We start from the raw sequence: 16,038 nt of genomic DNA, 5'->3' as shown, positions 1-16,038 counted from the left end.
AGAAAAGGCAGACTGAGAATAAAGGGGTATATTAAAATTAATCCTTTTTGCACCCACAGAAATGCTTCCTTTAGTTTTTCATATATTGTATTTTATCAACCTGCTTTCCTAATGCCCTGTATTTTGGAATTAGGTCATTAGTATGGATGGTTTGCAGTTTGTTCATTTTCATATTCATGGTAAATGGCTGTTCTGAAACCTTTTGAACTTCTAAGGATACCACCACGGTTCTGCTCAGATTCAGATGCTTTAGCTTGAAGTTAAAAGAATCACATGCAACTCTTTGATCACATCAAAGCTGTTTAATGACATTTACAAGAGTCATGTTTCCTGCTGTACACAGCATGCCTGAACCAATGACTGACTCATTACTATTGTTCCAGATCCGTGAACAAAATCGATATGACATGAAGACTGCAGGGCCACAGTCGCAATTACTGGCTGGTATTGTTATAGAGAAGAAAAGCACCCCGGTACAGTTGCATCATGTATTTTAATTTGCAGTTTTGTCTTTCAGTTGTAATTTTCATTCCTGTTCATACCAAGAGTAACCAATTAAATTCCCTATAATTAAAGCATCCACAGTTAAAATGAACCATTGCTTAGATCAGTTATAAAGGGAACACTGGCATCCATTAAATTAATGTCAGTGTCAGGGTTCCCAGTTATATTCCTTTATCTGCAGATTAGCCAAAATGAAGGTAACACTTCAGCTTTACACTGAGTTATCTTAAAGGAAGCACAAGTAAATAAATACCTATTGAAATAAACTCAGTATTATAAAGTAATTCAAAATCAAAGTTGTGCTTTCTTTTTGGTACTCTGTTATTTTCACCTTTGTTTTTGTTTCAGATATCTTTATCTTGCAGCCTAAATGGTAACCTTACTGCCTCTGGCAAATGTAATTGAAGTTATTAATTTTTTATACTACTTCTTTCACCAATGGTTACGTACAGCTGCCGAATCACATTCACGCACGTAACTGCTGAGGGGCTGGTAACAGCAGCTCAGATATTGTATTGATGTTCATAAACAGGTTCTGCCGGAAATGCCAACTAGATGATCACAGAAGCCAATCTATGGCCATTGTAATTCAGTCCAAGTGATATCTAGAATTAACTAAGCAAACTGGATTAGCAAAAACAATAGGACCATATTATGCTCCATAGCTAATTCTGCCCTCTCCCCTTTTTATAGGTAATTTGGGATAGTCGATTGGTCTTCAGATTACATAAGTGTTTTGTTCCTTAGTAAACTGATTTCTCTGTAAATCAGAAACCTGTTTCTATAGCTACCACTATCGCTACATATGCTTCATTTCATGGAATATCTCTGTTCATCATAACATTAATCAATGTAAAAAATGGAACATAAACTGTGTCCAGTTTTATTATTAGTATATTATTATTACTATCTTGAAAATTTCTCTAGAAATTAATTGAAGAATTTTCATAAAGTCATATTTAAGATCACAAGATATAGGAGCAAATTAGGCCATTTGGCCTGTTGTCAAATGGCTGAAGCATCTCTCCCTCAGCCCTGGTCTCCTGCTTTCTCACCTTCATGCCCTGACTAATCAAGAACCTACCAGCATTGCCTTAAATATACCCATTGGCTTAGCCTCCACAGCCACCTTTGGCAACACGTTCCACAGATTCACCCCTCTCTGGCTAAATTAATTCCTCCTCATTTTCATTCTAAATGGGCATCCATTTATTCTGATTCTGAGTCTGTGACCTCGTCTTGGCTCTCCCACCATAGGAAATATCCTCTCCAAATCTATCTTATTGAGGCCTTTCCATAAGTCTTCTATAACCCTGTGCTGACCTTGCCAGCACTGCACAAATCCCAAAGAGTGAATAAAAAAACTTAATTGGTTGCAATACTAATCAGAGTTAAACATTGTTTATTCTTAAATAAATACGAGTGAAATGTTCTGAAATGAGTTTGAAGCAACACACACAAAAATTGCTGGTGAGCACAGCAGGCCAGGCAGCATCTATAGGAAGAGGTACAGTTGACGTTTTGGGCCGAGACCCTTCGTCAGGACTAACTTGACAAAGGGTCTCGGCCCGAAACGTCGACTGTACGTCTTCCTATAGATATTGCCTTGCCTGCTGCGTTCACCAGCAATTTTTATGTGTGTTGCTTGAAATTCCAGCATCTGCAAACTTCCTTGTGTTTGCGTGCTGAAATGGGTTTGATTGTTTCTTTCAATAATCTGGTTTCATAAAGGCAAAAACACATTTTGAAATGTTGCACTATCAACATAATATTCTAAAAATATATTTGAATTTTAGCAGTTAAGGACCTAAGTATTAACCAAAGATAATTTCCAAAGGCTTGCTAAGGACAACGTGTTGATATCCAGATTACTTTTTTGAGGAAAGAAATGAAACAGATTTAATACATGAATATCAGGAAATATCTGTCAAGTCACTTTGTGCGTTGTGCTACACTGATTAACAAAGTTTATATGAGGAAAATGTTTAGAGGAAATGAATATTGTTTAATTTGCTAAATAATTGGAGTACCATAAATGTTGGGTCTACAACAAGGATAAATGTCGATTATTTCAATTAATTGGGTTTATTTAAAGAAAATGCATTTCTATTATGCTCCAAGTTGAAATGCCCCAAGATTATTTGTAATGGTTATACCCAAGTCAGTTAGAATTGTACATTGCCCTTGCTAAAGAAGGAAATTTATAGTAAATTGTTCTCTTCACAATTTCACAAACATTCACCAAAACTAAAATTTCTATAACAATGCTGCAAATTTTATGTGGAGGGAATTTACGTAAAAACTCTTGCTTTTCAGCTCACACAACTGGAAATTGAAAGATTGGAAGAACAGATGCCGCCAGGCCCACCAAACCCATTCAATTACCTCAATGAGAATGAATTGGAGGAATACAAAAGGATGATTGAACGAAAACAACAAGGATTGGATGGCAAGTACTCGTGTATTTAAGTTATGGAAACAAAACTAAAAGAACATCCTGAAATTTCTGATTGCACAATACAAGGATTTTGCCAGGACTTGAGGACCTGAGTTATAGGGAAAGGTTGAATAGGTTAGAACTTTATTCCCTGGAATGTGGAAGAATGGTGGAAGATTTGGTAGAGATATTTAGAATTGTAAGACCATAAGACACTCGAGCAGAATTAATCCATTTGGCCAATCAAGTCTGTTCTGCCATCCAATTATGGCTGATTTTTTTTTGCCGCCCTCAGCCCCACTACCTGGCCTTCTCATAACCTTTGTCATGTCCAGTCAAGAACCTATCAAGCTCTGCTTTAAGTACACCCAACAACCTGGCTTCCACAGCTACCCGTGGTAATAAATTTCACAAATTCACCACCCTCTAGCTAAAGCAATCTCTCCGTATCTCTGTTTTAAATGGACACCCCTCTATCCTGAGGCTGTGCCCTCTTGTCCTGGCCTCCCACACCGTGAGAGATATCCTTTCCACATCTACTTAGTTTAGGCCTTTCAGCATTCAAAAGATTTCAATAAGATCCGCCCCCCCCATCCTTCTAAATTCCAGCGAGTACAGACCCAGAGCTATCAAAATTCTTTGTATGATAATCCTTTCATTCCCAGAATCATCCTTGTGAACTTCCTCTGAACCCACTCCAATGCCAGCACATCTTTTCTTAGATAAGGAGCCGAAAGCTATTCACAGTACTCAGGTGAGGCCTCACCACCAGGGTTGAGAGCATAAAGAGCTTTAAGTTCCTTGGCATCCACATCATAGAGGACCTCATGTGGTCTGTACACCCCAGCTGTAGTGAAAAGGCACAGCAGCGCCTCTTTCACCTCAGATGATTGAGGAAGCTTGATATGGGCCCCCAAATCCTAAAAACTTTCTACAGGGGCACAACTGAGAACTTCCTGACTGGCTGCATCACTGCCTGGTATGGGAACTGTACTTCCCTTAATCGCAGGATTCTGCAGAGAGTGGTGTGGTCAACCCAGCGCATCTGTAGTTGTGAGCTTCCCACAATTTAGGACATTTAGAAAGACGGGTGTGAGGAAACGGCTCAAAGGATCACTGGGGACCTGAGTCACTCCAACCACAATCTATTCCAGCTGCTATCATCCAGGAAATGGTACTGTAGCATATAAGCCAGGACCAACAGGCTTCGGGACAGCTTCTTCCACCAGGCCACCAGACTGATGAACTCACACTGACTAGAGTGTATTTCTACGTTACATTGACAGTTCTATTTATTATAATTTTCTATGATTGCACATTTGGACGGAGATGTACATAAAGGTTTTTACTCATATATGTGAAGGATTTAAGAAATAAAGTCAATTCAATTCACCAATGCCTTATGAAGGTTCCGCATCACATCCCTGCTCTTGTATTTTAGACCCCTTGAAATGAATGCTAACATTGCATTTGCCTTCCTCACCATCGACTCTACCTACAAGCAACACACATAAAAGTTGCTGGTGAACGCAGCAGGCCAGGCAGCATCTCTAAGAAGAGGTGCTGCCTGGCCTGCTGCGTTCACCAGCAACTTTTACGTGTGTTGCTTGAATTTCCAGCATCTGCAGAATTCCTGTTGTTTGCGACTCTACCTGCAAGCTAACTTTTATGTTGTTCTGCACAAGGACTCCCAAGTCCCCTTCCATCTTAGATTTTTGGATTTTCTCCCCATTTAGAAAATAGTTTGCGCATTTATTTCTTCTACCAAAGTACATGACCATACATTTTCCAACATTGTATTTCATTTGTCACTCTCTTGCCCATTCTCCTAATCTAAGTCCTTCTGCAGACTACCTGTTTCCTCAACACTACTTGCCCCTCCACCAATCTTCATATCATCTGCAAACTTGGCAACAAAGCCATCTATTCCATCATCTAAATCATTGATATAAAAAGAAGCAGTCCGAACACAGACCCTTGTGGAACATCACTGTCAGCCAACCAGAAAAGAATCCTTTTATTCCCACTCGCCTACTAATCAGCCAATGCTCTAACCATGTGAGTAACTTTCCTGTAATACCATGGGCTGTTAACTTAGTAAGCAGCCTCATGTGGCGTTTTTGCAAAGGCCTGCTGAAAATCCAAATATACAACATCTACTGCAAACACGAGGAAATCAGATGCTGGAATTTCAAGCAACACACATAAAAATTGCTGGTGAATGCAGCGGGCCAGGCAGCATCTATAGGAAGAGATACAGTCGACGTTTCGGGCCGAGACCCTTCGTCAGGACTAACTGAAAGGAAAGATAGTAAGAGATTTGAAAGTGGGAGGGGGAGATCCAAAATGATAGGAGAAGACAGGAGGGGGAGGGATAGAGCCAAGAGCTGGAAAGTCGATTGGCAAAAGGGGTATGAGGGGATCATGGGACAGGAGGCCCAGGGAGAAAGAAAAGGGGGAGGGGGGAAGCCCAGAGGATGGGTAAGGGGTATCGTGAGAGGAACAGAGGGAGAAAAAGGAGAGAGAGAGAGAGAGAAAAAAAATATATATTTAATAATAATAATAATAATAATGTAATAAATAAATAACATGGGGTACGAAGGGGAGGTGGGGCATTAACGGAAGTTTGAGAAGTCAATGTTCATGCCATCAGGTTGGAGGCTACCCAGACGGAATATAAGGTGGTGTTCCTCCAACCTGAGTGTGGCTTCATCTTTACAGTAGAGGAGGCCGTGGATAGACATATCAGAATGGGAATGGGACATGGAATTAAAATGTGTGGCCACTGGAAGATCCTGCTTTCTCTGGTGGGCAGAGCGTAGGTGTTCAGCGAAACGGTCTCCCAGTCTGCGTTGGGTCTCGCCAATATATAGAAGGCACATTGGGAGCACCGGACTGAGTATATCACCCCAGCCGACTCACAGGTGAAGTGTCGCCTCACCTGGAAGGGCTGTGGCCACACATTTTAATTCTGCGTCCCATTCCCATTCTGATATGTCTGTCCACGGCCTCCTCTACTGTCAAGATGAAGCCACACTCAGGTTGGGGAAAGAACACCTTATATTCCGTCTGGATACCCTCCAACCTGATGGCATGAACATTGACTTCTCTAACTTCCGTTAATACCCCACCTCCCCTTCGTACCCTATCCGTTATTTATTTATTTTTTTATTATCTCTCTCGCTCTCTCTCTCTCTCCTTTTTCTTCCTCTGTTCCTCTCACTATACTCCTTGCCCATCCTCTGGGCTTCCCCCCTTCCCCTTTCTTCCTCCCTTGGCCTCCTGTCCCATGATCCTCTCATATCCCTTTTGCCAATCAACTGTCCAGCTCTTGGCTCCATCCCTCCCCCTCCTGTCTTCTCCTATCATTTTGGATCTCCCCCTCCCCCTCCCACTTTCAAATCTCTTAATATCTCTTCTTTCAGTTAGTCCTGACGAAGGGTCTGGGCCCGAAACGTTGACTGTACCTCTTCCTATAGATGCTGCCTGGCCTGCTGCGTTCACCAGCAATTTTTATGTGTGTTGCTTAAACATCTACAGCATTCCCTTTTTCTATCCTACGTGTAATATCCTCAAAGAATTCCAATAGGTTTGTCAGACAGATTTTCCCTTTAGGAAACCCTGCTGACTTTGTCCTAGGTCCCATGTCACCAAGTACTCCATAACTTCAGCCTTAACAAACAACTCTAACGTCTTCCTAACCACTGCAGTTAGGCAAACTGGTCTCTAATTTCCTTTTTGCTGCTTTCCTCCTTTCTTAAAGAGTGGAGTGACATTTGCAAATTTCCAGTCCTCTCCATGCCAGAGTCCAATGATTTTTGAAAGATCATTACTAATACCTCCACAATCTCTAACGCTACCTCTTTCAGAACTCAAGGGTGCAGTTCATCTGGTCCAGGTGACTTGTGTACCCTTAGTTCTTTCAGCTTTTTGAGCACCTTCCCCCTTGTAATAGTAGCTGCACTCACTTCTCTTCTCTCACACTGTCACATCTGTCACACTGCTAGTGTCTTCCACAGTGAAAATTGATGTAAAATACTCATTTAGTTCATCTGCCATCTCCTTGTCCCCTGTTATTATTTCACAGGTCTCACCAGTCCTACGTCCACCCTCATTTCTCTTTTTTTTTAAACTTGAAAATACTTTTACTATCCATTTTGATATTGTTTGCTAGCTTGCTTTCATATTTCATCTTTTCCCTCCTAATGATTTTTTTTTCTTGTTCTCTGTAGGGTTTTAAAAGCTTCCCAGTTCTCTGTCCCCTCACTAATTTTTGCTCTTTTGAGTTTTGACTGTCCCCTCACTAATTTTTGCTCTTTTGAGTTTTGACTTCCCTAGTCAGCCACGGTTGTACTATTTTGCCGTTTGAGTATTTCTTTGTTTTTGGAAGAAATCTATACTGCAACTTCCTTATTTTTCTCAGAAACTCAAACCATTTGCTGCCCTGCTGTCATCCCTGTCAGTATCTCCTTCCAATTTACTTTGGCAAACTCCTCTCACATACCACTGTAGTTTATTTATGAGAGGATTAGATAGGGTGAATGCAAGCTCCTGAGGTTATGGGTTAAGAGTGCACAGTGAAATGTTTGAGGGGAACATGAGAGGGAACTTCTTCACTCAGAGGGTGTTGAGAGTGTGGAGTGAGCTGCCAGCAGGTGATGAATGTGTGTTTGATTGCAACATTTTAAAGAGAAGTTTGGATAATTACATGGATTGGAGGGGTCCAGATGCAGATTAATGGAACTAGTTAGAATAATACTTTGGCATGGACTAGATGGGCCAAAGGGCCTGCTTCTGTGCTGGAATGCTCTAAGACTCTAAATAATTTAGTTTGAATTTGCGTAATCAGTGTGGACAAGGAAATGTTGCTGTATTAGGATAAATTGAAAACAGTGACCTCCTGTGGTTGACAAATCTAAATTTCATGTGAAACTATCTTTGCATTTTAATATTTACTTTACTGGTTTAATTTAGAATTTCAACCTCGGATGCTGTTAGAAGCTCAAGATTTACCAAGGAGTGGTTATAAGTATCATAGTTCCCTCCCCCATTCCTCGTGTTCTATTTCTCTCAGCGTTGTAGTTTAAATTGTTGTTTCTCCCCTTTAGCGGGAGAGAGAATGCAATGTACGTAAAATGATGATCTAAATTAAAGACCTTTTAAGTAAGAGTAGCATCTTATTTTCAGATGTATTTGTCTTTCTGAATTCAATCATAACTCCAAGCCTGTGCTGGCACCAAATGTTTCGTCAACAATTTTTTATGTTAGAATATTAATGTAGAAAGACTTTCTCCTTTCTATATTTCGCATAATGGGTATGATTGATGTTATGCTCCCACTCCCTCCCCCTTCCCCCCTCTCCCCCTCCCCCTCCCTCCAGCACGCCCTTTTTCTGAACCCCCTACCCCCCACAGAGAGATGTACATTTATGGAGATATACAGCAGAGTTTACATTCACATGAAGAATGACCACTAGGGTGTAGTAATTAAAGTCTGATGGCTCCTTTGAATAATATCTAACATGATTCACCATCACAGGGACTAAATGTTCTTACTAATTTTGTGTGAAATCATTAACTATTTCATATAATGTGGCTCAAGACTAAAAGAAACAGATTAATTTAGTCAAATATTAACTGTTGGGCAATGAACTGCACTTTCTTTTCAGTTACGTTTCATGGCTGTTTCAGTTTCACTCATTTTAGATTAAACTGATGCTACATTGAGCTGCATTCTTTGTAAACAACAGCATTTGGCATGCTACAGAATAGAAGAACAAAATTAGCTCTGCCGTAAAACTGACTATGATGCTGACTATGCTTTGCATTTATACACTGAACAGATGTTTGTACTAAAAAGCATGAAACCTTTATAAAGCTTGCACAATTTTAACACTAAAAAAGAAAACAAAACTAACTCTTCCCCTACAGATACTGAGCATGAATTAACATCAGATGATGGTTCTGCGTTATCACCAGCTCAATCCCCACAAGCCTCACCAGCAGCATTGGAAGGTGGGACATTTCAATTCTTGTTCTTTAGTCATGTACTTTCCCAGGCAACACTGACGTTCTACACAAATTTCAATTCCCATTACTACAACATAGACCAATTACAAAGCTTTGAGGAAATGTATGTGGTTATGTTAGTGGTTCATCTACTTATATTGATCTAGCACCTTGACCAAAGTTTATAAGAGAAATATTACAAAAAATGAATCAAACTTACAAAAAGGAAGTGTGCTGCTCTTTGAATGACCAAATACTTGGTCAAGAAACTGTGCTTAGAGTGTTGTCAAGGAAATATTAGTAATAGATTTATTATTATCACAGCTACCAAACTACAGAGCAATCTTTGTTTTGCATGCCATCCACAGAGATCATTTTACGTTGTGGTAATAGGAAAACAACAGTGCAGAACAGTGTTACGGTTTTAAGAGGATGTGCAGTATAGGTAAGACAGTAAGGTGCAGGACCTAAAACAAATTAGATTGTGAGGTCCAGAGTCCATCTCTGTCACTCTGGAGTTCTATTTAGTTATCTAATAACAATGGAGATACCAGTTTTTATAAGAAGCAGGGTAGAAATACAGACTTTAAGGGATATCTTACTAGAGAAAAGGAGGAATTCTAGAGCTCAGATCCTTCACCGTTAAAGGCAGGCTTCAAATGGGATGATTAAAATTGGGCATCATCAGCAGGCTACGGTGGTTATGAAGGCCAGACTGAAGAATCAGTTACGGCAATAAGAGGAGGTGAGGCATGGAGAGAGTTAAAATTGAGGAGGACAGATAGAACACAAGTAGTAGGAACATAAAACAATGAAGTCATAGAGAAAATGAAGTAGGAGCTCAGAAATATATTGAAGTAATCAAATCAAGGGCTAAAGATTTCACTTCCTATGATCCAGGGTTGGTGGAGTTGGTGAAGATACAGAGATGGGAATAGGCGGTGTCACTCATAATATAGATATGTAATTTGACACTGATCTCAGGCAAATAACAAGGTTACAGACAGTCTGGTTCAGTCCCAAACAGATGCCAGAGAGTGAGGTGGTCAATAATTAAGAACCAGATTAAGATTGAATAGGAGCTGGATTAGGCCGTAGAGCTCTTTAAGCCTATTCTGGCATTTATTAAATTAATGGCCAAATGGTACTTGACAGCTTCACTTTTCTACCTGCTCCCCGTAATCCTTAATTCCTGTATATATACAAATCTCTCTTTGAAAGTTGAATATACTCATTGACTTGGCCTCCAGACTTCTCAGAGAATTTCAACGAATTCTTCATCTTTGTGTCCCAGAGTTCTAGATTCCTCAGGGAAGAACAAATCTGCTTGACCTCCGTCCCATCATACCATTCAGAAATTTCTGTTTCAAGAAAATCACCTCTCATTCTACCAAATATTCCAAACAGTTAAAGGTCTTTAAGTCAATGCTTCCTCTCATGATCAACCAAATGAACATTCTCTAAACTGCTACCCATACAAGTATGTATCTCAAAAAGGAGACCCAAGCTATTAAGTATCCAGAGTTCAGTTGTAATGAAGTTATCCTACTGTTATTGAAAAGCTGGTACCAGTCTTAAATAAAAAGAGAGAATCCCTCTCTGGGGAAAGAAATGGTTATCATATCATGTCAGTGATATTTTCTGTTTTTAGTCCAATTTTTTTTTTGCATGTAAAGCATGCAAATGTAGAAATTGACTTTTGTAAACAAAAAGGCCAGTACAGTCGGCCCTCCTTATCCGTGAGTTCCGCGTGTGCGAATTCAACCAACCGCAAATTGAGAAAACCCAGAAGTGCTCTTCCAGCACTTGTTGTTCGAACATGTACAGACTCTCTTTTCTTGTCATTATTCCTTAAACAATGCAATATAACAACTATTTTACATAGCATTTATATTGTATTGTGTATTATAAGTAATCTAGAGATGATTTAAAGTATACGGGAGGATGTGCGTAGGTTATCGTGGATCGGGATCAGGAAAAAAAACGGAAGTTCTCTTACTAAGTAAGTCGGAACAGGTACATCCGGTATTATTTAGCGTCAGTTAGTCAAACGTTTGTCTTAGTATATAGTATATATTTTACCTTTCTATGCGTGTAAAACACTTAAGAAATTTATGTTTCAGCGCCAGGCTCGGGAATGGAAATTCCCAAGTTCGATCCAGTGACAGGCTGCTCCCGAGAGCGCTCTCCATCCTTGCCGGGTTGATATGGAGGGTCAAAAACCCAATAATTAAACCACTGCGTTGCTTAGTAATAATTGTAGCTTTCATCGGGGCAGGGCCTTTCACATTTTATCCTTTAAAATTGTTCCGATCATTGACCAACTGTAGCCTAACGCTTTACCAATGACCAATGGCGCTTCACCTCTTTCCAATCGCTTTATTATTTCCACTTTATTTTAAATCGTGATCATGATTATTTTCATGAACAGAAACACTGCATATTCAGAGCTCCGCTGCCAGGTCCTAATGTCCACGGCACTGAGACAGGTTAAATAAGGTCCAGGGTTCCGCTGGGTGCTAAGGTCCACCACATTTAAACAGGTTGAATAAGGGATTTGAGCATCCGCGAGGGGTCCCGGAACCAATCCCTCATGGATAAGGAGGGCCGACTGTACTCCCTTTGCCTTCCTCATTACTTGTACTGATTACAACATTTGTGTTTTACATTAAAGGATACCTAGTTCCCGCTTATATCAGCATTTTATCTATTTAAGCAATATTCTGGTTTTCTATTTGATCTACATTTCCCACATACTCCATGTGTCAAATTTTCAGCTGCTCATTTAAACTATCTGTCTGTTTTAGAAAGTGTGGTCATGGTTTATTGGGAAATGGGTTGAGAATAGACAGTGAATCTCACTAACCACAAAAAGGGCATGCAGGGAAAGAAATGCTCTGATTTACATATGATTTGACAATCTGTCTGGCTATAGAACTAAGACTGTACGTTTACTTCCCTTAATGCATCTTAGATGGCATGCACATATCAAAATTGCTTTTTACAATCACAGAATCTTGACTTTCTGCTAAACATTGAACAGCATTCTAATACACTGTAATTGTATTCATTTTTATTATTTTAAAATAAATGTAACTTGTACGTTAATAATGATTCTGCCTCAGAAAGCACAATGCCGTTGGTGGTGGTGAATGGAGGAAAGGAAGATGGGCAAACATTTGCAGAAGATGTAACAAACCGCATCAGCCAGTTAACAACCAACACTGTGGAGAGTGTGGAGGTCACCATCAAGTCAACAGAAACAGTGGATTTGAATGCCGGTGACACCTTTTCACCAGAGGGGTCTCCTTCTAAATCTCCATCAAAAAAGAAAAAGAAATTCCGCACACCATCCTTCCTGAAAAAGAACAAAAAGAAAGAGAAAGTGGAAGCATAATGATGGGTTTTCAGGGGTGTTGCGCAATTAAATTTCTGGTCAGATTAATGTCAGTCTTAAATGCATAACTGACACATTCAGCTAAATGTGCTAAACATCATTTGCCCGTGCACTGACCAAGAATAGATGGAAAAATGGCACATTTATACAGATAGTTTAAATCTGACATTGAAATATTATTGCAAGTTTCTTTTAGAATTAACCTTTTGCCAAAATAAAATCACATTCTAGTTAATTCTAGACATGAAACAGTTGTACTATGGAATTGATTTTAACCTTTAAACAAAGCTCATCTCAATAAATCCACCAAAGTGTGGAAATTTTATACATTTAGACAGATTTAATCCATGACTGAAACTTTCTAAATTTTTTAATACTATGAAATAAATGTTACAAGCATGCTGTATGAGGGTCTAATGAGAAAAGTAAATGACTAAGAATGCTTGTCTCAAGTATACCTGGGGTAAGTCTAGGCATGTTGTGGTTCTGATATTGGATTAGGTTATACAAAACTGGACTCGTGTCAATAGTGTTTTTTTGTTCTTTTTTATACTGCACTTTTTGGTAATACTTAATTTACTAGTGACTAAAACTTAAGTGAATTCATGAGGTAACCAAATGAAGGAGAAATAATGCTACCAAAAAGGGAAAGAGGAGGTGCTGTGAGAGTAATTAATGGGGAAAGGATTGAAGTGTATAAATGGCAAGTGGTATTAAAGCAATTGATGTTTTTTGAAATTGTGGATGAACTTGTGTAAAAAGCAAAAAGGCATGAAACTAACATTTTAAATGCATGATATAGAAAAATTAAGCTAGAACAGGACAATCAACCAGTGCTAGCATGCTCCTTGAAACATCTGATTTTTGATTGACCCATTCTTCCCCATTTCTACCCTTAACTCCTAACATGCCAAGTAATATGGCAACATTATTTGGATTCACGTCTTGACCAATATCCTTGTGGCACATGATTGGCAATCAGTTGTTGGCCACTAGGCTGAATGTACTGGTTTGGCTTGTCCATTGATGAGTTGTAGGGTTTGTCCTCATGACCTGTGTTAGCTGATACTTTCTCTCTCCTGAAAGATTAGTTTTCCCAGTATAAGATTGATTTTCAATGTGAATTTCAACCCCATTTTTATTGCAGTTGTGAATTTATTCTTGTTTAGTGACAATAACAAATGTTTATAACAGTATTTTGCCAGGAAACCCATTTTTTTAACAAAAAGGAATTTTACTGGATTATCATGTTATTAATTGTCAAGAAAAGCAGCCTCTAGAATTTATCTTTCACATTTATATGTAAAAGTTATCTTTCATATTATATGTTCCCATGTAAAGTACTTGTAATGCATTTGCTATGAAGTATTTTCTTGTGTGAAATGAAATGTGCAGTGGGTAACAATAAGATCATGATTTTAAAAGACTGGGAAAATGATGAATGATGCGCACATTTTGTGATTACAACTAGACTAACTACATGCTGATGACTTCCATGTCCTTCTGAACAAATTGCCAACATTGGGAGAAGTAATTATATTTTTAATTTGAGTCTTTGTTTCAGAATGACAATATGGTATTTTTATATGCATAAGAGATATAAAATTTAAGCACTAATCTGCATATTCTTTCTGCATGTATACAACCTTGACGAAGATGGGTTTACCAGATGAACAGATTTCTGTTACTTTTTTTTCAGCAAAATCTTTTATTGGTAATTCTGACAAAAATAGGACTAATAAGTTTGTGACTTTAAGATTAGAAACTCAAAAGAAAGCCACTAGATGTGTTTGGGAGAAAATAAAGAAAACCACTAACATTGGGGTCTGTGATTTGAATCCCAATTAGCAATGTGAATGAGTTTTTGATTCTGAGTATCGCATGTTGGTGAATAGAATCAGAGTTGATAGATGGTGCGAGGCTGTAGAAATGGATCTCTGAAAGGGAACAACACCATATCAACACTAAATACTGGAATAAAAAAATAAAGTTTAACTACTTGTGTTTTTTTTTTGTTTTATAAAAAAACAACTTTTTAGTTAACCCTTTAAGACAATTATCCAAGCCTTATGCTATTGGTAAATTTGGAAGGAGGTAAAGAGAAGGTTGGGTTTTTTTGAGCTGGGGTGGGAAACTGCATAATTTATGCAGCTTTTGTGCATTGCTTTAAATGGAGTTAAGTGATCTTGTTGCACCTTGTTAAAGGCACTATATGTAAGTGCAGCAACCCTGTGGAATATATAAAGCTTTAACAAAATTGCTTTCTAGACATGTTGCTAAACCATTTAAAGTCCACTAATAAACAGTATTTTACAATGTGGAAACATCTCATTTTAGTAATCTGTAATTTGTACCTTATACTAGACATTTTTCCCAATAACCTTACTCTTTGATTGAAATCCTAATTATTTGATATTATGTGCTTATTAAATTATATTCTAATGAAATTCCATAGCGTTCTTATTTTTGAAATTCTGTAATGCATCTAAACTATTGGAGTATTTTAAAATCTGGAATCTGCTTATGGAAGAATGTAAAAGAAATGGCACTCTGTATAGCAGCTTACTTGCGCTATGAAAAAATTAAATACCTATATCAACACCAAATTTGTCTTGCCTCTGCATGAAAAAAAATCTAAGCAATAGAATAGTAATGAAAACTTTTACTATAGGGGTTGTATGGATTTTTGTTCAAATGAGGGTTGTGATGTAATCTCATCACAGGAAACATAACTAATCAGTTTTTACACAGTATATTCAGCTAAGATATCATGCGTCTTTGACGATTGTTGTATAAGTGGACACAATCTACAGACAATAGCATTTAAAACAATGCCTGTGTGCACCAGTAATTTCTAAAACGATGCTTTTTTATTATGTTTTAGGATGTCAGCATTGCCTGATGCTCTCCTGCTCTTGAACTTGAATCATATTTTTAGAGTCTGGCATTTTGGCCCATTCTTGTCAAAAGAGCTTATTCTTTCCCTTAAGAACATTAGTGAACCAGAAGTTTGGGTAGTATCAGAGTCACCATTCCCAATATGTAGGAAAATTGACTGAGGCACATCCAGGCATCAGTGAATGGGAGCTGTAAAATACTGTGATCTTTTAAGTATGAAATAAAGCTTCCACATCCTTCCTGTAATGAGGTGACTAGAATTGAAGGCAATACTGTCTAACCAGTTTTGAAGAGCTGCAACATACCTCACAATTCTTGAACTCAGTGCTCCAACTAATAAAGGCCAACACACCCATGTCTTCATAAACACCCTATCAACTTGTGCGGCAAGTTTGAGGGATCTTTGGATGTGGTCCCCAAGATACTCTGTTCCTCAACACTGCTGAGAACTCTGCCATTAACCTTGTATTCTGCCTTCAAGTTTGATCTTCCAAAAAGTATCACTTCATAGTCTCCCAGATAGATGTCCATCTGTCTCTGTGTTCTGTGAATGTCGCATTGTAACCTACAGCAACCTATAAAATTCTGGTCACTAGTCTTCCACCAAATCACAGGGAAATAGCATTTCCTGTTCATCTGTGCAACTGGCCTAGGAGCTGTGACAGGAGGAAGGGATTTGATGTTATTCTTTTGTCTCTTCTACCATGGTGCCCTCATTGTTGCAGCCTGAACCAAACTGAAGTGATATGGAAGAATAGCAGTTAGTGTAATGCTTACAAGTGTCAGTAATCATC

At 38.6% G+C, this 16,038-nt stretch overlaps 1 protein-coding gene across 7 annotated transcripts in view; it reads left to right on the top strand.

Annotated features, from left to right (window-relative positions):
• add3a (adducin 3 (gamma) a) overlaps positions 1-14,965 on the top strand; it is a 234,612-nt gene extending 219,647 nt beyond the window's left edge. For 5 of the 7 annotated variants that reach the window (XM_072239851.1, XM_072239848.1, XM_072239850.1 and 2 more), the window contains 4 exons: positions 384-473; positions 2,821-2,953; positions 8,872-8,955; positions 12,075-14,965. In XM_072239851.1, coding sequence (XP_072095952.1) covers positions 384-473; positions 2,821-2,953; positions 8,872-8,955; positions 12,075-12,346 — 579 coding nt within the window. In that variant the 3' untranslated portion in view covers positions 12,347-14,965. Of the gene's footprint in view, positions 1-383; positions 474-2,820; positions 2,954-7,915; positions 8,097-8,871; positions 8,956-12,074 lie in introns of those variants that run through there. The other 2 variants (XM_072239852.1, XM_072239853.1) reach the window with 2 other exon arrangements.
• Positions 14,966-16,038: the final 1,073 nt, after the last annotated feature.

Source organism: Mobula birostris, chromosome 21 (genome assembly GCF_030028105.1).
Source record: "Mobula birostris isolate sMobBir1 chromosome 21, sMobBir1.hap1, whole genome shotgun sequence".
NCBI lineage: Eukaryota > Metazoa > Chordata > Chondrichthyes > Myliobatiformes > Myliobatidae > Mobula > Mobula birostris.
This window is presented reverse-complemented; position numbering and strand designations above follow the sequence as displayed.